The 27,081-nt window shown below is 45.5% G+C and overlaps 1 protein-coding gene across 1 annotated transcript; it reads right to left on the bottom strand.

Moving 5' to 3' along the window:
- Nucleotides 1-135: 135 nt before the first annotated feature.
- Nucleotides 136-26,472, bottom strand: LOC146422718 (LIM homeobox transcription factor 1-beta-like). Its single transcript, XM_085046165.1, has 8 exons — nt 26,070-26,472; nt 21,800-21,977; nt 6,957-7,234; nt 4,037-4,206; nt 3,144-3,221; nt 2,947-3,055; nt 1,850-1,972; nt 136-1,368 (listed from the first exon to the last, which is right to left on the bottom strand). Exons 1-8 carry the CDS (start codon nt 26,122-26,124, stop codon nt 1,151-1,153), a joined length of 1,209 nt encoding a protein of 402 aa, XP_084902291.1. The 5' UTR covers nt 26,125-26,472; the 3' UTR covers nt 136-1,150.
- Nucleotides 26,473-27,081: the final 609 nt, after the last annotated feature.

Here is a 27,081-nt window from a genome sequence, read left to right as displayed (position 1 = left end):
TGGGATGAAACCCAAAAATTGCCTTTTCCCTCTTATTTTTTCCTCTTTTTTTCCCTGTTTTTTCCCACCTTTTCCCTCTTTTCTTTCCCACCTTTTCTCTCTTTTCTTTCCCATCTTTTCCCTTATTTTTTCCCACAAATTCCCAAAACTTTTCCGAATTTTTTTCTTTCTTTTTTTTTTTGTTTCCTGGGATTTATTTCCCGACAGACACATGCGGAAAAAAAAAAATTAAAAAAAAAAAAAGAATTAAGAATCCCCAAAAAAATTCCACCCGAAAAAATTCCCAAAAAAACCCACAGGGAGGAGAAAATCCCAGGAATTCCAGCTCAGGAATTTAAGGCAAAAAACCATCAAATTTGCCTCAATTCTGCTGGGAATTCCCTCAGAAATTCCTGGCAAACTCCATCAACCCCAAAGCCAGGGAATTCTGGGATTTGGGATCCTCTGGAGCTTTTCCTCAAAATTCCTCAAAAACCTCAGGAATCTCTGGTTTTTTGGGGAAAAAAATTCCCTTTTTCCCTCCCGAAATCCTAGATTTCCGGGATTGGGAAAAGATTCCAACATTCCAGGAGTTTTTCCTGGGAATTTCCTCCCTTTCCCCCCAGGAAATTTGGGGCTGGAATGAGGCATTTTCGGGATATTCCGGGTCATTCCCTAAAAACATCTTTTGGGTTCCGGTTGGGAATTCTGAACATCGATGCGTTCTGCTCCCGAAATTCCCAAATCCCCATGGAAAATCACTGGGAAATTCCCAAATCCCGAGGGATTCCAACCCCAAAATTCCCAAATTCCCATGGAAAACCACTGGGAAATTCCCAAATCCTGATGGAAAAGCACTGGGAAATTCCCAAATCCCGAGGGATTCCAGCCCAGAATTCCCAAATCCCGATGGAAAAGCACTGGGAAATTCCCAAATCCCGAGGGATTCCAGCCCAGAATTCCTGGTCCTGATGGAAAATCCCCACCTGGAAAACAACAGGAAAATTCCCGCCGGGAATCTCCCTCCCCATGGAAAATCCCAAAATCCAGACCCTCATCTCCAGCTCCATCCCTTTTCCCCACTCGGGATTTCCTGGGAATTCCCGGAAGGATTTCCCAGCCCCAAATCCGGTTTGGGATTCCCACGGAATTCCTGGAATTCCTGGGAAGGTCAGGAGGTGAAGTAGGAGCTCTGCATGGAGTAGAGGCGATCGATGGGATTCCCTATGGGATTCCCTATGGGATTTCCTATGGGATTCCCGATGGGATGATTCCCGATGGGATGATTCCCGAGGCGCCCCGGCAGGATTTGGGAATCTGCAGGGATCAGCAGCTCTCCCAGCGACCCCAGAGCCTCTCCGTCCAGCTCCTGGAAAACTCCCTCTGAGTCTGGGAAAGGGGAAAAGTGGGAAAAGGGGAGAGGGGAAAACAGGGGTGAGGCCTCGGCATCCCAATCCCGTATTCCCATTCCCAACCCCATATTCCCATTCCCAATCCCATTTCATTCCCATTCCCCATTCCCATTCCCATTCCAATCCCATATTCCCATCTCATTCCCAATCCCATTCCCTGTCCCAATCCCATTCCATTCCCAATCCCATCCCATTCCCAATCCATTCCCAATCCTATCTGATTCCCTTTTCCCATTCCCATTTCCATTCCATTTTCCCATCCCAATCCCATCTCATTCCCTTTTCCCATTCCCATCCCAATCCCAAATTCCCTTCCCAATCCCAACCCTATTCCCAATCCCATTTCATTCCCATCCCATTCCATTCCCATCCCAATCCCAACCTCATTCCCAATCCCATCCCATTCCCCATGATTCCCAGAACTCCCGGAATTCCCAAATTCCCAGTTTCCCGGTTACCGTAGGGCTGCAGCTGCTCCGGGGGGTTGATCCCAAACCCGCTGGGCTCCAGGGGCAGCAGCGGCTGAGGAATTCGGGAATATGGGAGCAGAATTCCCTCCAGAGCTGGGGCGGCGCCGGGCTCTGGGATCGGGATTGGGATTCGGGATATTGGGATTTGGGATGGTGGGGCTTCCCAGTGTCCCATCCCCAAATCCCAGATCCATTCCCATTCCCATTTCCAATCCCTGCATCCCAAATCCACCCCCATGCCCATTCCCATTCCCATCCCAATTCCCATTATTCCCAATTTCCCATTCCCATTTCCCATCCCCATTCCCATTATTCCCAATGCTGATTTTCCCATTGCTGATTTTTCCATTCCCGATTTTCCCAATCCCATCACCATTCCCACCCTTCCCGATTTTCCCACCCTTCCCGATTCTCCCACCATTCCCAAATTTCCCACCATTCCCAATTTTCCCATTCCCACCATTCCTGATATTCCTGATATTCCTGATATTCCCATTATTCCCAATTTTCTGACCATTCCCGCCGATATTCCCACTATTCCCAATTTTCCCATTCCCGATTTTCCCACCATTCCCGATATTCCCACCATTCCCAATATTCCCATTATTCCTGATATTCCCATTGTTCCCAATTTTCCTGATTTTCCCACCATTCCTGATATTCCCATTCCCGACATTCCCACCATTCCTGATTTTCCCACTCCTGATATTCCCACCATTCCCAATATTCCCACCATTCCCAATTTTCCCAGTCCCAATTTTCCCATTATTCCAGATATTCCTGCCATTCCCGATATTCCCATTCCTGATATTCCCATTATTCCCAATATTCCCACCATTCCCAATATTCCCATCATTCCCAATATTTCCACCATTCCTGATTTTCCCATTATTCCAGATATTCCCACCATTCCCACCATTCCCGATATTCCCACCATTCCCGACTCTCCCACCATTCCCGATATCCCCATCATCCCCATTTCCACTGTTCCCAATATTCCCATTATTCCCTACATTCCCACCATTCCCGATTTTCCCACCATTCCCATTATTTCCCACTATTCCCACCATTCCCACCATTCCCACCCTCGCTCTCCTCGTTCCCCTCCCTGCCGCTCCTGCCGGCCCTGCGGGAATTCCCGAGCTGCTCCTCCTGCTGCTGCTGCTGCTGCTGCCGCCGGGCGATCTTCTTCATCTGGGAACAAACCCCAGCGTTCCCGAAAAACCCCTTCTGGGGAGGAATTCCCGAATCCCCGCGGAAAATTCCCGACCCCAACTCGCACCTTGGCTCGCTGGTTCTGGAACCAAACCTGCACCACCCTGACCGTCAGGCCGGTCTCTGCCGCCAGCGTCTCGCGCACCTGCAACGGGAATCCCTCGGGATTGGGAATTCTTCGGGGTGGGAATTCCTTGGGATTGGGAATTCCTTGGGGTTGGGAATTCCTTGGGATTGGGAACGGGAATTCCTCGGGGTTGGGAATTCCTTGGGGTTGGGAATTCCTTGGGATTGGGAACGGGAATTCCTTGGGGTTGGGAATGGGAATTCCTTGGGGTTGGGAATTCCTTGGGATTGGGAACAGGAATTCCTCGGGATTGGGAACGGGAATTCCTTGGGGTTGGGGTTGGGATTGGGAATTCCTTGGGGTTGGGAATGGGAATGGGAATTCCTTGGGATTGGGAATGGGAATTCCTTGGGGTTGGGAATTCCTTGGGATTGGGAATGGGAATGGGAATTCCTCAGGAGTGGGATTGGGAACGGGAATCCCAAATCCCATAACTCCATCCCAAATCCCATAACTCCATCCCCAATCCCAAATCCCAAACCCCAAACCCCATAACTCCATCCCCAATCCCAAATCCCATAAAACCCCAAATCCCAATCCCACCTTGCAGCAGGGCTTGGCCGACACCTCGAAGGACGCCTTGAAGGCTCTGAATCCCAAATCCCAAATCCCCAATCCCAAATCCCAAATTCCAAATCCCAAACCCCAAATCCCATAAAATCCCATAAAATCCCATAACTGGCACCTTGCGGCAGGGCTTGGCCGACACCTCGAAGGACGCCTTGAAGGCTCTGAGTCCCAAATCCCATAACTCCATCCCAAATCCCAAATCAATCCCAAATCCCATAACCCCATCCCAAATCCCAAATCCCATAAAATCCCATAACTGGCACCTTGCGGCAGGGCTTGGCCGACACCTCGAAGGACGCCTTGAAGGCTCGCCGCTGCTGCGTGGTCAGGATGGTTCTCGGCCGCTTGGAGCGTTTGGGGTCTTTGGGATCCTCCTGGGACCCTTGGGAAGCTTTGCCCTGGGAATTGGCGCCGTCCTCGTCCTCGGTCCGAGCTGGAACGGGGTGGGAATGCCGGGATGTGGGGTTGGATCCATGAAAAAATAAATGGGAATTCCGGGATGGGGGATTGGAACCATAATGGGAATTTTGGGATGTGGGGTTGGATCCATAATGGGAATTCTGAGAGGATCATCCCAGAATATGGGATTGGATCTATCATGGGAATTCCGGGGGGATCTGGCTGGGATGTGGGATTGGATCCATGGGAAATGAATGGGAATTCCAGGATGGGGGGTTGGATCCATAATGGGAATTCTGGGAAGATCTGACCACTTGGATCCATGAAAAAATTAATGGGAATTCTGGGATGTGGGATTGGATCCGTAATGGGAATTCTGGGATGTGGGATTGGATCCGTAATGGGAAATAAATGGGAATTCGGGGAAAGGATCCACAGTGGGAAATCAGGAATTCAGGGAAGGATCCACCCGGCATGTGGGATTGGATCCACAGCAGGGATTGGGCTTTCCCAGGAATTCGGGCTGATTTCCTGGGAATTCAGGATGATTTCCCGGGAGAGCTCCCAGAACATCCCAGAACCACAGAAAATCCTTTCCCACCCTCCCCATTCCCTTTTTCCCGCAGAATTCCCGGTTTTTACCCGACTCGGAGGGCGCGGGGCTGGCGGCTAGGGACGCGGGGAATTCGGGATTTCCCGGGAATTCAGGATTATTTCCCAGGAATTCGGGATTATTTCCCAGGAATTCGGGATTATTTCCCAGGAATTCGGGATGATTTCCCAGGAATTCGGGATTATTTCCCAGGAACTGACCCCGAGAGAGCTCCCGGAACATTCCAAAAATGAATTTTCCAAAACGGAAAATCCTTTCCCACCCTCCCCATTCCCATTTCCCGGCAGAATTCCCGGTTTTTACCCGACTCGGAGGGCGCGGGGCTGGCGGCTCCGGATCCCGGGAATGCCGAATTTCCCGGGAATTCGGGATTATTTCCCAGGAATTCAGGATTATTTCCCAGGAATTCGGGATTATTTCCCGGGAATTCGGGATTATTTCCCGGGAATTCGGAATTATTTTCCCGGGAATTGACCCCGAGAGAGCTCCCAGAACATCCCAGAACCACAGAAAATCCTTTCCCACCCTCCCCATTCCCGTTTTCCCGCAGAATTCCCGGTTTTTACCCGACTCGGAGGGCGCGGGGCTGGCGGCTCGGGACGCGGGGAATTCGGGATTTCCCAGGAATTCAGCATTATTTCCCGGGAATTCGGGCTGATTTCCCGGGAATTCGGGCTTATTTCCCGGGAATTCGGGAGGATTTCCCGGGAATTCGGGAGGATTTCCCGGGAATTCGGGAGGATTTCCCGGGAATTGACCCCGGGAGAGCTCCCGGAACATTCCAAAAATGAATTTTCCAAAACGGAAAATCCTTTCCCGCCCTCCCCATCCCCAGTTTTCCCGCAGAATTCCCGGTTTTTACCCGACTCGGAGGGCGCGGGGCTGGCGGCTAGGGACGCGGGGAATTCGGGATTTCCCGGGAATTCGGGATTATTTCCCAGGAATTCGGGCTGATTTCCCGGGAATTCGGGATTATTTCCCAGGAATTCGGGATTATTTCCCGGGAATTCAGGATTATTTCCCGGGAATTCGGGATTTCCCGGGAATTCAGCATTGTTTCCCAGGAATTCGGGCTGATTTCCCAGGAATTCGGGATTATTTCCCAGGAACTGACCCCGGGAGAGCTCCCGGAACATTCCAAAAATGAATTTTCCAAAACGGAAAATCATTTCCCACCCTCCCCATTCCCATTTCCCGGCAGAATTCCCGGTTTTTACCCGACTCGGAGGGCGCGGGGCTGGCGGCTCGGGATCCCGGGAATGCCGAATTTCCCGGGAATTCGGGATTATTTCCCAGGAATTCGGGATTATTTCCCAGAAATTCGGGATTTCCCGGGAATTCGGGATTATTTCCCAGGAATTCAGGATTATTTCCCAGGAATTCGGGCTGATTTCCCGGGAATTCGGGCTGATTTCCCGGGAACTGACCCCGGGAGAGCTCCCAGAACATCCCAGAACCACAGAAAATCCTTTCCCACCCTCCCCATTCCCATTTCCCGGCAGAATTCCCGGTTTTTACCGGACTCGGAGGGCGCGGGGCTGGCGGCTAGGGACGCGGGGAATTCGGGATTTCCCGGGAATTCAGGATTATTTCCCGGGAATTCGGGATTTCCCGGGAATTCGGGATTATTTCCCGGGAATGCGGGATTATTTCCCGGGAATTCGGGCTGATTTCCCGGGAATTGATCCCGGGAGAGCTCCCGGAACATTCCAAAAATGAATTTTCCAAAACGGAAAATCCTTTCCCACCCTCCCCATCCCCAGTTTTCCCGCAGAATTCCCGGTTTTTACCCGACTCGGAGGGCGCGGGGCTGGCGGCTAGGGACGCGGGGAATTCGGGATTTCCCGGGAATTCGGGATTATTTCCCAGGAATTCGGGCTGATTTCCCGGGAATTCGGGATTATTTCCCAGGAATTCGGGATTATTTCCCGGGAATTCAGGATTATTTCCCGGGAATTCGGGCTGATTTCCCGGGAATTCAGCATTATTTCCCAGGAATTCGGGCTGATTTCCCAGGAATTCGGGATTATTTCCCAGGAATTCGGAATTATTTCCCGGGAATTGACCCCGGGAGAGCTCCCGGAACATTCTAAAAATGAATTTTCCAAAATGGAAAATCCTTTCCCACCCTCCCCATCCCCAGTTTTCCCGGCAGAATTCCCAGTTTTTACCGGATTCGGAGGGCGCGGGGCTGGCGGCTCGGGACGCGGGGAATTCGGGATTTCCCGGGAATTGGGGATTTCCCGGGAATTCGGGCTGGTTTCCCGGGAAGTGGCGGCGGCAGAGCAGCTTCTCGCCGCGCAGCAGCACCAGGTCTCCCTGGCGCAGAGGTTTCTCGCACGCTCCGCACTGCAGGCAGCGCTCGTGGAAAATCCTTTCCAGAACCTTCTGGATTCGCTCCGAGCTGCGCACGGCCTGCAGGCAGCGGCTGCAGCGGCGCGGGAACAGCCTGGGAGAAATGGGGAGAAATCCGGGGAAATTGGGAATATCGGGAATATCGGGAATATGGGGAAAAGCAGAAGTTACTGCAGCGGCGCGGGAACAGCCTGGGAGAAATGGGGGAAAATCCGGGGAAATTGGGAATATTGGGAATATTGGGGAAAGAGGCAGTGATTGCAGTGCCGGGGGAACAGCCTGGGATGGGGAAATTGGGGAAAAATCTGGGAAAATTGGGAATATGGGGAAAAGCAGAAGTTACTGCAGTGCCGGGGGAACAGCCTGGGAGAAATGGGGAAAAATCAGGGGAAATTGGGAAAATCGGGAATATTGGGAATATCGGGAAAAGCAGAAGTTACTGCAGCGGCCGGGGAACAGCCTGGAATGGGGAAAAATCTGGGAAAATTGGGAATATTGGGAATATCGGAAAAAGCAGAAGTTACTGCAGCGGCGCGGGAACAGCCTGGGATGGGGAAAAAATGGGAAAATTGGGAAAATCGGGAATATCGGGAATATCGGGGAAAGCGGCAGTGACTGCAGCGGCCGGGGAACAGGCTGGGATGGGGAAAAATCGGGGAAAATTGGGAATATTGGGGAAAGAGGCAGTGATTGCAGCGGCGGGGGAACAGCCTAGAATGGGGAAAAATCCGGGGAAATTGGGAAAATCGGGAATATCGGGAATATCAGGAAAAGCGACAGTGATTGCAGCGGTGGGGGAACAGCCTGGAATGGGGAAAAATCAGGGGAAATTGGGAAAATCGGGAATATCGGAAAAAGCAGAAGTTACTGCAGCGGCGCGGGAACAGCCTGGGATGGGGAAAAAATGGGGAAAAATCCGGGGAAATTGGGAATATTGGGAATATTGGGGAAAGAGGCAGTGATTGCAGTGCCGGGGGAACAGCCTGGGATGGGGAAAAATCAGGGGAAATTGGGAATACTGGGAATATGGGGAAAAGCGGCAGTGATTGCAGTGCCAGGGGGACAGCCTGGAACGGGGAAATTGGGGAAAAATCCGGGAAAATTGGGAATATCGGGAATATTGGGAATATCAGGAAAATTGGGAATATCAGGAAAAGAGGCAGCAGCTGCAGCGCCGGGGGAACAGCCTGGGAACATCGGGAAAAATCCGGGAAAATTGGGGAAAAAATGGGGGAAAGAATCGGGTAAGAATTGGGAAAATCAGGGGAAAAATCGGGGGGAAACCGGGAAAAGAATCAAGAAAAGAATCGGGGGGAAAATTGGGAAAAAGAACAGGAAAAATCGAGGGGGGATTGGGAAAAGAATAGAGGAAAATAGGGGAGGAATCTGGAAAGGAATTGGGAAAAAATCGGGGGAAAATTGGGAAAAGAATCGGGGAAAAAACGGGGAAAATCCGGGAAAAAAAAAAAAAAATCGAGGGGAGATCTGCAAAAATGTAATTTAGGAAAAAATCCGGAAAAAAAAAAATCCAGGATTTAGGGGGAAAAACAGAAAAACAGCTCCGAGTAGAGGTGGAGATCGTTTGGGGTTTTCCGGGGAGACCTTTGACCCCAAAATCCCCGAATTTCCACCCAATTTTCCCCCAAATTTTGGCTCCCGAGCGTCACTTCCCAGGTTTTTGGGCAATTCCAAGGATTTTGGCTCCATCCCGACCCTTTCCGTGCAGGAATTTGCCCCAAAATTCCTGGAATTCCGGAGTTTTTTGGGTTGGAAAATCACCATTGGAATCCCACAAGGAATTTTGGGAATTTTAGGGACAATTCCAGGGAGTCGAGAATTCCAGAGGGAATTTGGGAATTTTTTTTTTCTCCCTCCTCCGGCTGGAAAAGCAATAAAATGAGGATTAGTTGGGATTTTCCCGAAATCCCAGGATTTGCTGAGGAGCTCATCAAGAGGGATTGGGAAGGAGGCTGGGAAAATCCTCCGGGATTTGGGGATTTTGGGGGATTTTGGGATGTTCCTGACCTTCCCATCCCGGGATTTGGGTTTTTTTTGGGATGTTCTGATTTTTAGGATTCCGTGAAAAAAGGCAGGGAGTGAATTCCAGGTGTGATCGCAGCCGGAATTCCCTAAAAAAAGGGATTTTTTTCCCACTTTCTGGCAATTCCCAGCCTCTCAAGTGTCAGAATTCCCTAAAAAAAGGGATTTTTTTCCCACTTTCTGGCAATTCCCAGCCTCTCAAGCACCAGAATTCCCTAAAAAAAAGGATTTTTCCCAAACTCTGGCAATTCTCAGCCTCTCAAACACCAGAATTCCCTAAAAAAAAAGGATTTTTCCCACTTTCTGGCAATTCCCAGCCTCTCAAGAGTCAGAATTCCCTTAAAAAAAGGGATTTTTCCCGGTTTTTCCTGCTGTTTTCGGCGTTAATTGGGAATAATGAGCATCGCACGTCAGCTCCAATTCCCGGGAATTCTCATTCCCAGCCTTTTCCCGACTCTGGAATTCCCGGAGAGCCTCGGGAGGTTTTTAATATCGGCGGAATTTGTTTAAATCCAACTAATTCCGTTTGCGTTTCCATGGCAACGCAAGGCGGCGAGGGGGGTTGGGGGTTTTGGGGGGTTTTTTGGGGGTTTTTGGGGTTTTTTTTGGGGGTTTTTCCAGGGATTTTGGGTTTCTGGAGGAATTTTGGGAATGATGGGAATGATGGGAATAATGGGAATAATGGGAAATAATGGGAAACTGGGAATAATGGGAATAATGGGAATAATGGGAATAATGGGAATAATGGGAATAATGGGAATAATGGAATGGAATGGGAATAATGGGAATTGGGAAATTGGGAATAATAGGAATTGAAAATTGGGAATTGAGAATAGGAATGGGAAACTGGGAATAATGGGAAATTGGGAATAATGGGAATAATGGGAATAACTGGAATAATGGGAATAATGGGATGGGAATTGGGAAATTGGGAATAATGGGAATAATGGGAATTTGGGAATAATGGGAATAATGGGAATTGAGAATGGGAATGGAAATAATGGGAATAATGGGAATAATGGGAAATTGGGAATAATGGGATGGGAATTGGGAAATTGGGAATAATGGGAATTGAAAATTGGGAATTGAGAATGGGAATGGGAAACTGGGAATAATGGGAAATTGGGAATAATGGGAATAATGGGAATAATGGGATGGGAATTGGGAAATTGGGAATAATGGGAATTGGGAAACTGGGAATAATGGGAAATTGGGAATAATGGGAATAATGGGAATTGAGAATGGGAATGGAAATAATGGGAATAATGGGAATAATGGGAATTGGGAAATTGGGAATAATGGGAATTGAAAATTGGGAATTGAGAATGGGAATGGGAAACTGGGAATAATGGGAATTGGGAATAATGGGAATAATGGAATGGGATGGGAATTGGGAAATTGGGAATAATGGGAATAATGGGAAATTGGGAATAATGGGAATAATGGGAATTGAGAATTGGGAATTGAGAATGGGAAATTGGGAATAATGGGAATAATGGGAAATTGGGAATAATGGGAATAATGGACTGGGATGGGAATTGGGAAATTGGGAATAATGGGAATAATGGGAAATTGGGAGTAATGGGAATAATGGGAAATTGGGAATAATGGGAATAATGGGAATTGAGAATTGGGAATTGAGAATGGGAAATTGGGAATAATGGGAATAATGGGAATAATGGAATGGGATGGGAATTGGAAAATTGGGAATAATGGGAAATTGGGAATAATGGGAATAATGGGAATAACTGGAATAATGGGAATAATGGGAATTGGGAAATTGGGAATAATGGGAAATTGGGAATAATGGGAATAATGGAATGGGAATTGGGAAATTGGGAATAATGGGAATTGAAAATTGGGAATTGAGAATGGGAATGGGAAACTGGGAATAATGGGAAATTGGGAATAATGGGAATAATGGAATGGGATGGGAATTGGGAAATTGGGAATAATGGGAATTGAAAATTAGGAATTGAGAATGGGAAACTGGGAATGGGAAATTGGGAATAATGGGAAGTTGGGAATAATGGGAAATTGGGAGAAGGAATGGCCAGGAAAAAGGAAAAATGGAAAAATCCCCCCAAAGCAGGAAAATCCTCATTTTTGGGAGCCAAATCCCTCCTTTTCCTGCAGGAAAAAAACCTCCCGAAATCCAGGGAATTCCCCATTTTTTTTTTTTTTGGGATTCCTTCGGGAACAGCAGGATTTGGGAAAAGCTGAACATCCCAGCAAAAAAATAATTAAAAAACCCCAAAAAACAAACAAACAAAAAAGCCCCAAAAACCAAACAAACAAACCAGGAAAACCTGGAAAATCCTCATTTTCCGGATGCAATTCCCACCCAGGGAATAATCGGGAATTTTCCGATCACAAATCCCACATTTCCCCCGAAAAACCACAAGGACGGGAGAAGAAAAAAACCCCAAAAAAGCATAAAAAAATTCCCTTTTTTCATTATTTTTTTTTCCCCTTTCGGCGGCGCAGCTCGGAATTGTGGGAATTTTAATAAAGGGAGGCGAAGGTGGGAAATTTAATCACGAAGCTCATCCGATTATCCGAGATCTCTGCGGCTGCAATTTCCGCCCGGAACGGGGGGAGAAACCCCCGGAGCGCCGGGAATCCGCCTGGAATTGGATATTCCGGATGCTCCTCTGGAAATCCTGGATAACCCTCGGCTGCGGCATTTCTGGGGTTAAAAATCCTAAAATTTTGGGGTTAAAAATCCTAAAAAGTTGGGGTTAAAAATCCTAAAAAATTGGGGTTAAAAATCCTAAAAAATTGGGGTTAAAAATCCTAAAATTTTGGGGGTTTTAGGATGAAAAATGGGGATAAAGACAAGGAATTCCTGGTCTGGAATTGGATATTCCAGATGCTCCTGCTGGAAATCCTGGATAACCCTCGGCTGGGACATTTCTGGGGTTAAAAATCCTAAAAAATTGGGGTTAAAAATCCTAAAAAATTGGGGTTAAAAAACCTAAAATTTTGGGGGTTTTAGGGTGAAAAAATGAGGGTTTGGGATGATTATCCAGATGCTCCTCTGGAAATCCTGGATAACCCTCGGCTGGGGCATTTTTGGGGTTAAAAATCCTAAAATTTTGGGGGTTTTAGAAGAAAAAATGGGGATAAAGACAAGGAATTCCTGGTCTGGAATTGGATATTCCGGATGCTCCGCTGGAAATCCTGGATAACCCTCGGCTGCGGCATTTCTGGGGTTAAAAATCCTAAAAAATTGGGGTTAAAAATCCTAAAATTTTGGGGGTTTTAGGGTGAAAAAACGAGGGTTTGGGATGATTTTCCGGATGCTCCTGCTGGAAATCCTGGATAACCCTGGGATGAGCCTTTTTTGGGGTTGAAAATCCGGAAATTTTGGGGTTTTTAGGGTGAAAAAATGGAGAAAAGGAGGATTTGGAATTGGATATTCCGGATGCTCCTCTGGAAATCCTGGATAACCCTCGGCTGGGGCATTTCTGGGGTTAAAAATCCTAAAAAATTGGGGTTTTTAGGAGAAAAAATGAGGAAAAGGATAAGGAATTCCTGGTTTGGAATTCAGTATTCTGGATGCTCCACTGGAAATCCTGGATAACCCTGGGCTGGGGCATTTTTGGGGTTAAAAATCCTAAAATTTTGGGGGTTTTAGGATGAAAAATGGGGATAAAGACAAGGAATTCCTGGTCTGGAATTGGATATTCCGGATGCTCCTGCTGGAAATCCTGGATAACCCTCAGTTGGGGCATTTCTGGGGTTAAAAATCCTAAAAAATTGGGGTTTTTAGGGTGGGAAAATTCGGTTGAAAACCCTAAAATTGTGGGGTTTTAGGATGAAAAAATGGGGAAAATGAGGGTTTAGGATGATTATCCGGATGCTGCTCCTGGAAATCCTGGATAACCCTCGGCTGGGGCATTTTTGGGGTTAAAAATCCTAAAAAATTTGGGTTTTTAGGGTGGGAAAATGAGGATTTGGGATGATTTTCCAGATGCTCCTCTGGAAATCCTGGATAACCCTCGGCTGGGGCATTTCTGGGGTTAAAAATCCTAAAATTTTGGGGTTTTTAGGATGAAAAATGGGGAACAGGATAAGGAATTCCAGGTTTGGAATTCGATATTCCGGATGTTCCTCTGGAAATCCTGGATAACCCTCGGCTGGGGCATTTCTGGGGTTAAAAATCCTAAAAAATTGGGGGTTTTAGGGTGAAAAAATGAGGATTTGGGATGATTTTCCGGATGCTCCTGCTGGAAATCCTGGATAACCCTGGGATGAGCCTTTTTTGGGGTTGAAAATCCGGAAATTTTGGGGTTTTTAGGGTGAAAAAATGGAGAAAAGGAGGATTTGGAATTCGATATTCCGGATGCTCCTCTGGAAATCCTGGATAACCCTCGGCTGGGGCATTTCTGGGGTTAAAAATCCTAAAAAATTGGGGTTTTTAGGAGAAAAAATGAGGAAAAGGATAAGGAATTCCTGGTTTGGAATTCAGTATTCTGGATGCTCCACTGGAAATCCTGGATAACCCTGGGCTGGGGCATTTTTGGGGTTAAAAATCCTAAAATTTTGGGGGTTTTAGGATGAAAAATGGGGATAAAGACAAGGAATTCCTGGTTTGAAATTGGATATTCCGGATGCTCCTCCTGGAAATCCTGGATAACCCTCGGTTGGGGAATTTTTGGGGTTAAAAATCCTAAAAAATTGGGGTTTTTAGGGTGGGAAAATGAGGTTGAAAACCCTAAAATTTTGGGGATTTTAGGATGAAAAAATGGGGAAAATGAGGATTTGGGATGATTATCCGGATGCTCCTCCTGGAAATCCTGGATAACCCTCGGCTGGGGCATTTTTGGGGTTAAAAATCCTAAAATTTTGGGGTTTTTAGGGTGGGAAAATGAGGATTTGGGATGATTTTCCGGATGCTCCTCTGGAAATCCTGGATAACCCTCGGTTGGGGAATTTTTGGGGTTGAAAATCCTGAAATTTGGGGGTTTTTAGGGTGAAAAAATGGGGAAAAGGAGGATTTGGGATAATTCCCACCAGTTTGGAATTCAATTTTCCAGAGGTTTTCCCACTCCTGTTCCATATTTATGGATCCTCCTAGTTTTATGGGTTTTTTGGGATAATTTCCTTCTGGATTTGGAGTTTTTGGGGAGGAAAACCAGGAAAAAAACGGTTTTTCCTCCTTCCATTCACCAAAACCCAAATCCATGATTTTGTGGATTTTTTGTGGATTTTTGGTGGATTTTTTGGGATTTCTTTTGCTATTTTTTGGGGATTTTTGTGGATTTTTTTCCAGATTTTTTTGGGGATTTTTTTGGGATTTTTGGGGGATTTTTTTGCGGATTTTGGGGGATTTTTGGTGGGGTTTTGGGATTTTTAATTTTTGTACTTTTTAGATTTTTGGCTATTTTTGGGGATTTTGGGGATTTTTGGGGATTTTTGTGTTTTTTGGAGGATGTTTTAGTAATTTTGTTAGGATTTTTGGTGGATTTTTTGGGATTTTTGGGTGGATTTTTTGGGATTTTTTGTTGGATTTTTTGGGATTTTTTGGGGGATTTTTTGGGATTTTTTTGGCCATTTTTGTGGGTTTTTGGGGGATTTTTTTGGGATTTCTGGGAGATATTTTTGGTGGATTTTTTGGGATTTTTTTTGCGATTTTTGTGGGGTTTTTAGGGATTTTTGGTTTTGGGGGGATTTTTTTAAATTTTGTTAGGATTTTTGGTGGATTTTGGGGGATTTTGGGTGGATTTTGGGATTTTGCTCTTTTTGTGGGGTTTTGGGGATTTTTTGGTTTTTTGGGGGGATTTTTAAAATTTTGTTAGGATTTTGGTGGATTTTGGGATTTTTGGTGAATTTTTTGCGATTTTTTTGGGTGATTTTGGGGGAATTTTGGGAGATTTTGGGGATTTTAAATTTTGTAGGATTTTGGGTGGATTTTTGGGATTTTTTGTGATTTTTGGTAATTTTTGCTATTTTTGGTGGGTTTTGGGGGATTTTTTGTGGGTTTTTGGGGGATTTTTGTGGGATTTTTTGGGGGGATTTTTTAAAAATTTTGTTGGGATTTTTTTGGGATTTTTTTTGGCCATTTTTATGTGTTTTTTGGGCTTTCCAGCCCCGAGCCCCATTAACATTCCAGGCAGGAATTCTCTCTGCCATCCTCGATCCCAATCTGATCCCAAAACCAATTTCCGGTTTCTCCTTTTCCAATTTCCTGTTTTTTTCCAGCGAAAGGAAAAGGTTGGGAAAATCGGGAATGGGGGGAGAGGATTTAATTAAAGAGCTCATTAAAGATTCATTAGGAGGATTTAATTAAAGTTGGGGGTGAGGAGAGGAGGAGGGGAAATAGGGGAGAGGAGAGGGGAGAGAAAGAGGGAAAAATTGGGGGAAAAAGGGGAAAAAGGGAAAAATGGGAAAAAATGGGAAAAATAAGAGGAAAAGGGGGAAAATGGGAAAAAGAAAGAGGGAAAATTGGGGAAAATTGGGGAAAATTGGGAAAAATTGTGAAAATTGGGGGAAATTTGGGGAAAATTGGGGAAAATTGGGGAAAAATGGGGAAAAATGGGGAAAATTGGGGGAAAATTTGGGACATAAAAATGGGGAAAATTGGGGAAAAATTGGGGAAAATTGGCAGGAAATTAAGGGAAAAATTGGGGAAAATTGGGGGGAAATTGGGGAAAAATTGGGGAAAAATTGGGGAAAAATTGGGGAAAAATTGGGGAAAATTGGTGAAAATATGAGGAAAAATTGGGGAAAAAAGGGGAAAATTGGAAAAAAGGCAAAAATGGGGAAAAAAAGAAGAAAAATCAGGGAAAAAAAGGGAAAATGGGAGAAAGAAAGAGGGAAAATTGGGAAAAGAGGAAAAGTGGAAAATGGGAAAAAGAAGAAAATTAGAGAAAAATGGAAAAATCGGGAAAAATGGGAAAAAGAAAGAAAAATTGGGGAAAAAGAGGGAAAAATTTGGGGAAAATTGGGGGAAAAGGGAAATTGGGGAAAAAATGGAAAAAATTAGAGAAAAAAGGGGAAAATCAGGAAAATGGAAAAGAAAGAGGGAAAATTGGGGAAAAAAGCAGAAAAATCAGGGGAAAAAAGGGGGAAAATGGGAAAAAGAAAGAGGAAAATTTGGGGGAAAAATGGGGAAAAATCAGGGGAAAAAGAAAGAGGAAAAGTTGGGGGGAAAAAAGGGGCAAAAATTGGGGGAAAAAAGAGGAAAAATCAGGGAAAAAATGGGGGAAAATGGGAAAAAGAAAGAGGAAAATTGGAGCAAAAAGGGAGAAAAATCGGGGAAAAGGGGAGAAAATGGGAACAAGAAAGAGGGAAAATTGGGGGAAAAATGGGGAAAAATCAGGGGAAAAATGGGAAAAAGAAAGAGGGAAAATTGGGGAAAAAGAGGAAAAATTAGGGGGAAAATTGGGGAAAAAAGAGGGGGAAATTGGGGGAAAAATTGGGGGAAAAATTGGCGAAAAAGGGGAAATTGAGGAGAAAAAAAGGGAATGGGGAGATGGAATTTTTGGGAAATTCCCTTTGGGATTTTCTGGAAGAAATCCTTGGAGAGAATGGAAAATGGGAAAATTGATAAAATGGATAAATTGGGGAAATGAGTGAATTATTGGCTTTGGAAGGAATTGGTTAAAAAATGGGAATTATTGGGATTATTTTAGTCGATTGATTGGATTTATTGAACAGATTAAGTTATTATTATTTTTGTTATTTTTACTATTATTGTTATTATTATTGTTATTGTTGTTATTATTATTGTTGTTATTATTGTTATTATATTAATAACTTTTATCATCATTAACATTAAAATAATTAAAACTCTTAAAACTTTTTATTATCATTATTGAAATTATTATTAAAATAATTCTGTTATTTAAAATTATTCAAAAATATTAGCGTTATTGTTATTACATTTCAATTTTTTGTTAAACTCAATTCTCATTAATGACAATAACAATCCACACTAATTATTATTAGCTTTATCAAGAATTATTATTATCATTATTGCTGCAAATAAATAATTCTGTTATAAATAGAATTTATAAATAATAATTTAAATAATTCTCGTAAATTATAATGAATATTAATAATTCTGGGAGATATTTTAATTATTATTCTCATTATTATTAGAATTCTTATTAAAATATTAATATTTTTATTATTACTATTATTGAAAAACAAGAATTAATAATAACAATTGTGAGCAACAGTTATAATTATCGCTGGGTTTTTATCATTATTATTATTATTAATGAATATTTGCATTCCAAGTATTAATATTTATCAATAAATATATAACAGTGATTATTATTTTTTGATATTAAAAACGGCTTGAAGGAATAATTATGACCCACGATTATTAATAAAAATAATAATGATTAAACATAGAGGAATGAAAAGAATGATAAAATAATAATGAGAAAAATAAAACACTTAATAAATAAAAATTAATGTTAATGTTAATAACGATTTTTAAGTAATAAAAATGAGTGTAAAAGTCATAATTCAATAGAAACATAAATATAAATAAAAATACAAATTGAAAATAATAATAATAATAATAATAATAATAATAATAATAATAATTTCCGGTTTCCTTTGATTTCTCTCTTTTTTTGGCTCCAAATTTCCCTCGGGAATTCCTGAACTAACTCAGGAAAAATCCGAAATTTGGGGAAAACTCCCTGAGAATTGCAGGAAAATCGGGAATTGGGAGCTGAAAGTGTGGAGGAAATGAAGGGAAAATTGGGAAAAATTGGGGAAAATTGGGAAAAATTGGGAAAAATTGGGAAAAATTAGGAAAAAAGAGGGAAAAATTGGGAAAAAAATAGGGAAAAATTGGGAAAAAGGAGGGAAAAAATAGGGAAAAATACATAAAAAATAGGGAAAAATTAGGAAAAAAGAGGGAAAAAATAGGGAAAAATTGGGAAAAAATAGGGAAAAAATAGGGAAAAATTGGGAAAAAATAGGGAAAAATTGGGAAAAATAGGGAAAGAAGGAAAAAATCCCCCAAAGTAGAGAAATCCTAATGGAGAAAATTCCCTTTTGGAGAAGAATTCCCAATTCCCGGCAGGAAAAGGATCCGGATGATCCCTAATTGGCCTCATTTGCATTTTGCCTTCGTTGGCTGAGAATGGTGAGAAATTAATGGGATTGAGGGAATGAATGGGATTGGGGAATTAATTGGGAAGTAATTAATCCAAAAATCCCCAAAATCCACAAAATCCCAAATCCTCAAACCCCCAAAATCCCCAAATTCCAAAATCCCCAAAATCCCCAAATCCTCAAACCCCAAAACCCCAAATCCCAAACCCCCAAAATCCAAAATCCCAAAACCCCAAAAATCCCCAAAACCCCCAAAATCCACAAAATCCCAAATCCCAAAATCCTAAAAATCCCCAAATCCCCAAATCCCAAAATCCTAAAATCCCCAAAATCCCCAAATCCTAAAATCCCAAAATCCCCAATCCCAAAAATCCCCAAAACCCCAAATCTCCAAAATCCCAAAATCCCAAAATTGCCAAATCCCCAAATCCCCAAAACCCCAAAATCCCCAAAATCCCAAAATTCCAAAATGCCAAAACCCCAAAATCCCAAATCCCCAAATCACCAAAATCCACAAAATCCCAAATCCCAAAATCCTAAAATCCCCAAAATCCCAAAATCCTAAAATCCCAAAATCCCCAATCCCAAAAATCCCCAAAACCTCAAAATCCCCAAAATCCCAAATCCTCAAACCCCCAAAATCCCAAAATCCCCAACCCAAAATCCTCAAACCCCAGAGCCCCAAATCCCAAAAATCCCCAAATCCCAAAAATCCTCAAATCCCAAAATCCTAGAGTCCCAAAAATCCCAAAAATCCCAAAAATCCCAAAATCCCAAATCCCCAAAATCCCCAAAATCCAAAATCCCAAAAATCCCTGAATCCCCAAAATCCTAAAATCCACAAAATCCCAAAATCCTAAAATCCCCCAAATCCCAAATCCCCAAAACCCCAAAATCCCCAAAACACCCCAAATCCCAAAACACCCCAAATCCCAAAATCCTAAAACCCCCCAAATCCCAAAATCCCCCAAATCCCAAATCCCTCACCTTTCTCTCTGTTTTTCCCCCAAATCCCAAATTTCCCAAACCAATTCCACCTCCAGCCCCATTTTCCTTTCCCCTCATCCCACAAAATCCTGATTTTTCCCCCAAATTTCCCCAAAAATTCCCAAATTCCCAACTTTCCCCGGGATGGGAAGGAAAACCCCAATCCCAAAAAACCCCAAAACAGAGGGGAAAAAAGCAGAAAAAACCCCAAAAGGCTCAGATTTGTAGGATTTCTGACCCCAATCCTGGAGTTTTCCGCACTTCTGGCTCCGGAATTTTCCGGGAATTCCAGGGAATTAAACATTAACCAGGAAAGGATTAATTAGTTAATTAACGATTCGCTCCGGAGCTTCCCAGGAATCCCAAATCCCAGGAGTTTAACCCCAAAAGGCATCCTGGGGATTGTGGGGTTTGGGGTTTGGGGTGGGAAAATGGGGAAAAATGGGGAAAAATTGGGGAAAAAATGGGGAAAATAATGGGGGAAAATGGGGAAAAAATGGGGAAAAATGGGGAAAAATGGTGGAAAAGTGAGAAAAAATGGGGAAAAAATGGGGAAAAAGTGGGAAAAAGTGAGAAAATGGGGAAAAAGTGGGGAAAAAAGGGGAAAAAAAGGAAGAAAAAGGGGGAAAAATGGGGAAAATTGGGAAAAAAGTGGGAAAAGTGGGGGAAAAAGGAGGAAAAAGGGGTGAAAAAAGGGGGAAAATTGGGAAAAAATGGGGAAAATTGGGGGAAATGGTGGAAAAGTGGGAAAAAGTGAGAAAAAGGGGAAAAAGTGGGGAAAAGTGGGAAAAAAAGGAGGAAAAAGGGGGAAAAGGAGGAAAAAGGGGAGAAATGGTGGAAAAGTGGGAAGAATGGGTAAAAAAAATGGGAAAAGTGGGGAAAAAGTGGGAGAAATGTGGGAGAAGTGGGGAAAATGGGGAGGAATGGGAAAGAAAGTGGGAAAAGTGGAGGGAAAATGAGAAAAAATGGGGAAAAGTGGGAAAAATGGGAGAAAAATGGGGAAAAATGGGGGGAAAATGGGAAAAATGGGGGGAAAATGGGGGGAAAAGTGGAAGAATGGGGAGAAAAGTGGGAGAAATCGGGAAAAAAAGGTGGGAAAAGTGGAAAAAAAGGTGGGAAAAGTGGAAAAAAAGGTGGGAAAAGTGGAAAAAAAGGGGGAAAAGTGGAAAAAAAAGGTGGGAAAAGAGTGAAAAACTGGGAGAAAAATATGGGAATTTGGTTTTCCCAAGGATTTCCCAACCGAAATTCCCGAAGTTTTCCCAATCGTCGGGAAAATCCCGAGTTGGAGGGAACGGAATGGGATTGGGATTTGGGATTTGGGATTGGGATTTGGATTCATCCCGAAAAAAAAACCCTGGAAAATCCCTGGAAAAACCTCGGGAAAGGAGGAAAAAAACAAAAAAAGGTGGAAGTGAAGTTCGAGTTGAGTTCATCCCGAAAAAAAAATTCCCCAAAAAGGGAGGAGAAGAGCTCGGGGTGGAGGAGGAGAGAGCTGGGAAAGGATCCAAGGATTTGGGATCCTCCCGAATTCCCACAAATCCAACTTCAAAGGGATTCCGGGAGTTTTCCTCCCTTTTTCCCTCCCCCGGGGGGATTTATGGCGCAGGTGGCTCCGGAGGGCCCCGGGGAGGGAGAATTCCGGGAAAAAAGCTTTTGGGATTTGGGGAAAATTCCATAAAATGCTCGTCGGGGGTTTGTGGGGGAAAAGTGGGGAGAATTCCGTGGGAAATCCTGGGGTTTGGGGGGTTTTTGTGGGGAAAATGTGCTAAAAATGCCCTTTGGGGTTGTGGGGTTTTGTGGGGTTTTGTGGGGTTTTTATGGGATTTTATGGGATTGTACGGGATTTTATGGGATTTTATGGGATTTTGTGGGGTTTTGTGGGGTTTTAGGGGATTTTGTGGGATTTCGTGGGGTTTTGTGGGGTTTTTGTGGGGTTTTTATGGGATTTTAATGGGATTTTGTGGGGTTTTTAGGGGATTTTTAGGGGATTTTGTGGGATTTTGGGGTTCTGGGATCGATCTGTGCCCAGGGTGGAAATCCAGGGATTGTGCAGCTTTGGGAAGGGAAGGAAATGGGGAAGGAAAGGGGAAAGGGGAGAAAGGGGAAAAAAGATAAAAGGGAAAAAATGGGGGAAATGGGGGAAAAATGGGGGGAAAATGGGAAAAAATGGGGAAAAAAATGGAGAGAAAAAAGGGGACAAATAGGGAAAAAGTGGAGAAAAATGGGGAAAAAATGGAGAAAATGGTGAAAAAATGGGAAAAAAATGGGGAAAAAATGGGGGAAAAAGGGGAAAAATGGGGAAAAAATGGGGGAAAAAGGGGAAAAAATGGGGAAAATGGTGAAAAAATGGGAAAAAGAGGAGAAAAAATGGAGAAAAAATGGGGAAAATGGTGAAAAAATGGGGGAAAAAGGGGAAAAAATGGTGAAAAAATGGAGAAAAAAGGGGGAAAAATGGGAAAAATGAGGGAAAATGAGAAAAAAACGGGGAAAAATTCGGAAAAACCGGGACAAATCCCAGCCAAGCAGGGAAATTCCCAGGAAAACTCACTTCTCGTAGTCGGGGCGGCAGTAGAGCTGGCAGTGGCGCCAGAAGCAGCTCCCCGAGAGCGGCTGCAGACACACCGAGCAGCGCAGGCAGCGCTCGTGCCACGAGAGCTCATCCACCTTCAGCAGGAAACGGTCCGCGATGGGCGAGGAGCAGCCCGCGCACACTGCCCGCGGGGAGCCTGGAAATGAGGGGAAATATCCCCTTAGGAGAGGGGAATTCTACCTGGAATTCCGGGAAAAAATCCTGTTAGGAGAAGGGAAATCCATAGGGGATTTTGGGGAATCGCAGCCCGCGCACACTGCCCGCGGGGAGCCTGGAAATGAGGGGAAATATCCCGTCAGGAGAGGGGATTTGAGCTGGAAATCCGGGAAAATATCCTGTTAGGAGAGGGGAAATCCATAGGGGATTTTGGGGAATCGCAGCCCGCGCACACTGCCCGCGGGGAGCCTGGAAATGAGGGGAAATATCCCGTTAGGAGAGGGGATTTGAGCTGGAAATCCGGGAAAATATCCTGTTAGGAGAGGGGAAATCGATAGGGGAGACTGTGGGGAATTCCTGGAAAAATCCCATTAGGAGAGGGGAAATCCATGGGGGATTTTGGGGAATTGCAGCCCGCGCACACTGCCCGCGGGGAGCCTGGAATGAGGGGAAAATCCCGTTAGGAGAGGGGAAATCCATGGGGGATTAAACCTGGAATTCCTGGAAAAAATCCTGTTAGGAGAGGGGAAATCCGTGGGGGATTAAACCTGGAAATCCTGGAAAAAATCCTGTTAGGAGAGGGGAAATCCATAGGGGAGACTGTGGGGAATTCCTGGAAAAATCCTGTTAGGAGAGGGGAAACCTATGGGGCAGAGCATTTGGAATTCCTGGAAAAAATCCGGTTAGGAGAGGGGAAATCCGTGGGGGATTAAACCTGGAAATCCGGGAAAAAATCCTGTTAGCAGAGGGGAAATCGATAGGGGAGACTGTGGGGAATTCCTGGAAAAATTCCATTAGGAGAGGGGAAATCCATGGGGGATTTAACCTGGAATTCCTGGGAAAAATCCTGTTAGGAGAGGGGAAATCCATGGGGGAGATCGTGGAGAATTCCTGGAAAAATCCCATTAGGAGAGGGGAAATCCCTAGGGGATTTTAGCTGGAAATCCGGGAAAATATCCCATTAGGAGAGGGGAAATCCATAGGGGATTAAACCTGGAATTCCTGGGAAAAATCCCGTTAGGAGAGGGGAAATCCATAGGGGATTTTAGCTGGAAATCCGGGAAAAAAATCCCGTTAGGAGAGGGAAAATCCATGGGGGAGATCGTGGAGAATTCCTGGAAAAATCTCATTAGGAGAGGGGAAATCCCTAGGGGATTTTAGCTGGAAATCCGGGAAAATATCCCATTAGGAAAGGGGAAATCCATGGGGGATTTTAGCTGGAATTCCTGGAAAAAATCCTGTTAGGAGAGGGGAAATCAATAGGGGAGATAGTGGGGAATTCCTGGGAAAAATCCCATTAGGAGAGGGGAAATCCATAAGGGATTTTGCCTGGAATTCCTGGAAAAAATCCCGTTAGGAAAGGGGAAATCCATGGGGGATTTTAGCTGGAATTCCTGGAAAAAATCCTGTTAGGAGAGGGGAAATCCATAAGGGATTTTGCCTGGAATTCCTGGAAAAAATCCCGTTAGGAGAGGGAAAATCCATGGGGAATTCCTGGAGGGATTGAGGGAAAGGATGGGAACGGATTTCTGGGGGGAATTGTGGGATTTTTGGGGTTTTTGGGATGGAAGTGGCCAAGGGAAGGTTGGCGAAGGAAATTCCTTGGGATTGGGAATTGGGAAGGGAATTCCTCATTCCTCCGGGATGGGAAATCGTCGTTGGCCATGGATTGGGGTTGGAATTCAGTTGGGAATGGGATGGAAGTTGGATGGGATTGGGAAATTTGGGATTTGGATATGGGGTTGGATTGGGAATGGATTGGGATTTGGGTTGGGATTTGATTTGGATTGGATTTGGATTGGAATTGGGATTGGAATTGGAATTGGGATTTGGATTTGGATTGGGATTTGGGTTGGGATTGGAATTGGGATTTGGAATTTGGATTGGATTTGGGATTGGAATTGGCATTTGGATTGGGATTTGGGTTGGGATTTGATTTGGATTGGATTTGGATTGGAATTGGGATTTGGATTTGGATTGGGATTGGGATTGGATTTGGGATTGGAATTGGGATTTGGGATTGGAATTGGGACTTGGATTGGGATTTGGATTGGGATTTGGGTTGGGATTGGAATTGGGATTGGATTTGGAATTGGAATTGGGATTTGGATTGGAATTGGGATTTGGATTGGATTTGGGATTGGAATTGGGATTAGGATTGGGATTTGGATTGGATTTGGGATTGGAATTGGGATTGGAATTGGGATTTGAATTGGGACTTGGATTGGGATTTGGATTGGGATTTGGATTGGGATTGGGATTTGGATTGGAATTGGGATTTGGATTGGATTTGGGATTGGATTTGGGTTGGATTTGGGATTGGATTTGAGTTCCTTTCCCACCCAAATCCTCCCGGAATTCCAGGAGTTTTGGGTCTCTCCACCCCGGGAAAGTCAGGAATATCCCCGTGGAGCAGGAAGGGATTTTTTCCCACGGAAAAATCAGGGATTTTTTGGAATTCAGGGCAGAAATCCTCCATTTTCCGGGGATTTGGGGTTTTTTTCCCATTTTTTGGGATGTTTTTCCCTCAAGTTTTATCTCAACTCATCTCTGGCTGAAACTCGAAGGGAGGAGGGAAAAATTCCTGTTGGATTGGGATCAGGGCAGAGCCTGGAGAGCTTCCTCCTCCTCCTCCTCCTGCTGCTGCTGCTTTCGGCTGCCAAAATCCCGGGAAAAATCCGCCAAAATCCCGGGAAAAATCCGCCAAAATTCCAGGAAAAACAAGCGGATTTGGGGGAGATGTGGGAATGAGGAGAACCCTGATCGATCCAGGATTTCTTTTGGAATTCCAGTTTTTAATTTGGAATTCCAAGCCCAGCTTTGAAGCCAGTTGGAATTTGGACCCCAAAATTCCAAGGGGAAGCCCAAATCCAGGGAAAAAAACCCCAAAAAAACCGGATTTTCCCAGCCTTTCCCAGAGCTCTCTCTTCTCCCAAACTCTGGGAATCTTTCCCACTTTTCCTGCTCCCGGGATGATCCCAAATCCCGGATTTTTTCCCCCAAAAAAAGGATCCTCAGACCCAAATCGGGATCAGGACGCTTTGGGATTTTCCCAAACATTTTTCCAGCCCCATTTTCCTTGTCCCGAAATTCCCGGGATTGTTGGGAACAGCGGGGAAAATGCTGCTTGTGGGGAGGGAAAAAACTTGGGAAAATTCAGTTTTTCCACCCCAAATCCAAGCCGGGAAAACAGGGATTCGAATCCCGAGGGTTTTCCATGGATTTTTTACCCAAATCCCGACGTTTTTCCAGCATTTTTAGCTTCCCCCATCCGATGTTAAAATCGGGAATTTCAGGTCGCAATTCCCGTTTGATTTCGAGGGGAAAAAAACGGGAATTATCCAGGCTGGGAGAGGAGAGATTTCTGGGAATGTGGGATCGGGAAAATCCTGGGAAAATCCTGGGAAAATCCCGGGAAAATCCCGGGAAAATCCCGGGAAAATCCTGGATTCCAGCCCGGGAAACTGAAAATAACGGGAATTTTGCCTCGAGCTTCCCTGGGGGAAAAAAAACCAACCTGGGATTGGGAAAAGGAGGAGGTTTGGAGCAGGAAAAAATTGGGAATAAATGGGAAAACAGCGGGAAAACAGGAAAAGATCCCAAATCCCGGGAAAAATGGGGAGGGAGGAAGCGATTTATAATTCGGGGTGATCCCGAATTATCCCAAATGAATTCCAAAACAAATCCCGCGGGAGAAGCTTCCCCAAAAAATCCCAAAAATCTGCCAGGGATCGGGAGAAGCGAGGGGTTTGCGGGAGGGGTGGGGATTTGGGATGAGAGGAGGAATTTCGGGATGAATTTCGGGAAACCCAAAACCCGGGAAAATCCCAGATTTCCAGAGGGGCTGGAATGTCCTTCCCGGCCGGGAATCGCCGGGAAAAGCGGGAATTCCGCCGGGAAAAGCGGGAATGCCGCCGGGAAAAGCGGGAATGCCGCCGGGAAAAGCGGGAATTCCGCCGGGAAAAGCGCTGGAAGGCGCGGAGGAGCTGAAAATCCCGGGATTCGGGCGGGGCTGGGAAGCTGCCGGGGTCCGATATTCCCGGGATTCCCGGAATTCCCGGGATTCACTCACCGAATCCCGGCGGCGCTCCCTGCTCCAGGCAGGACGGAGCTTCCTCGGGCTTCATCCCGGAGCTGCGGGGAGAGGAGACGGCGGGAGAACCGGGAATGGAGCGGGAATGGAGAGGGAAAACCGGGAAGACACTGGGAATGGAGAGGGAAAACCGGGAGGAGACCGGGAATGGAGAGAAAGAACCGGGAGGAGAGTGGGAATGGAGCGGGAATGGAGCGGGAAAACCGGGAAGACACCGGGAATGGAGAGAGAAAACCGGGAGGAGAGCGGGAATGGAGCAGGAAAACCGGGAAAAGACCGGGAATGGAGAGGGAAAACCGGGAGGAGACCGGGAATGGAGACGGAAAACCGGGAAGAGAGTGGGAATGGAGAGGGAAAACCGGGAGGAGACCGGGAAGAAACCGGGAATGGAGACGGAAAACCGGGAAGAAACCGGGAATGGAGAGAAAGAACCGGGAGGAGACCGGGAATGGAGCGGGAATGGAGCAGGAAAACCGGGAAAAGACCGGGAATGGAGCGGCGGAAGCACCGGGAGAGAACCGCAGGGAGAGGAACCGTCGGGAGAGCGGCGATGGGAGAAGGGAAGGACCGGGAGGAGAGCGGGATTGACCGGGGAGAGACCGGGAATGGAGCGGGAGAACACCGGGAGCGGAGCGGGGGAATCCGGTAAAGCCCCGGCTGCGGTGAAGCCCCGGTGAAGCCCCGATAAATCCCCGGTGAAGCCCCGGTAAAGCCCCGGTAAAGCCCCGGTGAAGCCCCCGCCGCTCCCCGGGCTCTGCGCTCCCTCCCGGTCCCGAACGGCAACGAACCCGCGGCGGAGCTTCTGTCCCGATCCCTTATCGATCCCTTATCGATCCCGATCGATCCCGGTGGGCTCCGAACCCACCTCGGGCCGCTGCTTCCTCCACCTCCTCCTCGCCGAGACCCGACGGCTCGCCCGGAGCTCTCCCGGTTTCCTCCCGGTCCTCTCCCGGAGCTCTCCCGGTCCTCTCCCGCTGCTCTCCCGGCTCTC

This window comes from Lichenostomus cassidix, unplaced genomic scaffold (assembly GCF_008360975.1).
Source record: "Lichenostomus cassidix isolate B80296 unplaced genomic scaffold, HeHo_3.0 HiC_scaffold_39, whole genome shotgun sequence".
Taxonomy (NCBI): Eukaryota; Metazoa; Chordata; class Aves; order Passeriformes; family Meliphagidae; genus Lichenostomus; species Lichenostomus cassidix.
This window is presented reverse-complemented; position numbering and strand designations above follow the sequence as displayed.

What these genes read in the sequence shown, in the direction of transcription:
- LOC146422718 (XM_085046165.1), bottom strand. Translation starts at nt 26,124, where the DNA reads ATGAAGCCCGAGGAAGCTCCGTCCTGCCTGGAGCAGGGAGCGCCGCCG. An exon ending in CCCCGCGCCCTCCGAATCCG is followed by an intron (nt 4,207 to 6,956) that starts GTAAAAACTGGG and finishes ACCCCGTTCCAG; the next exon opens with CTCGGACCGAGGACGAGGAC. An exon ending in CGGCCAAGCCCTGCCGCAAG is followed by an intron (nt 3,222 to 4,036) that starts GTGCCAGTTATG and finishes TTCCCGTTGCAG; the next exon opens with GTGCGCGAGACGCTGGCGGC.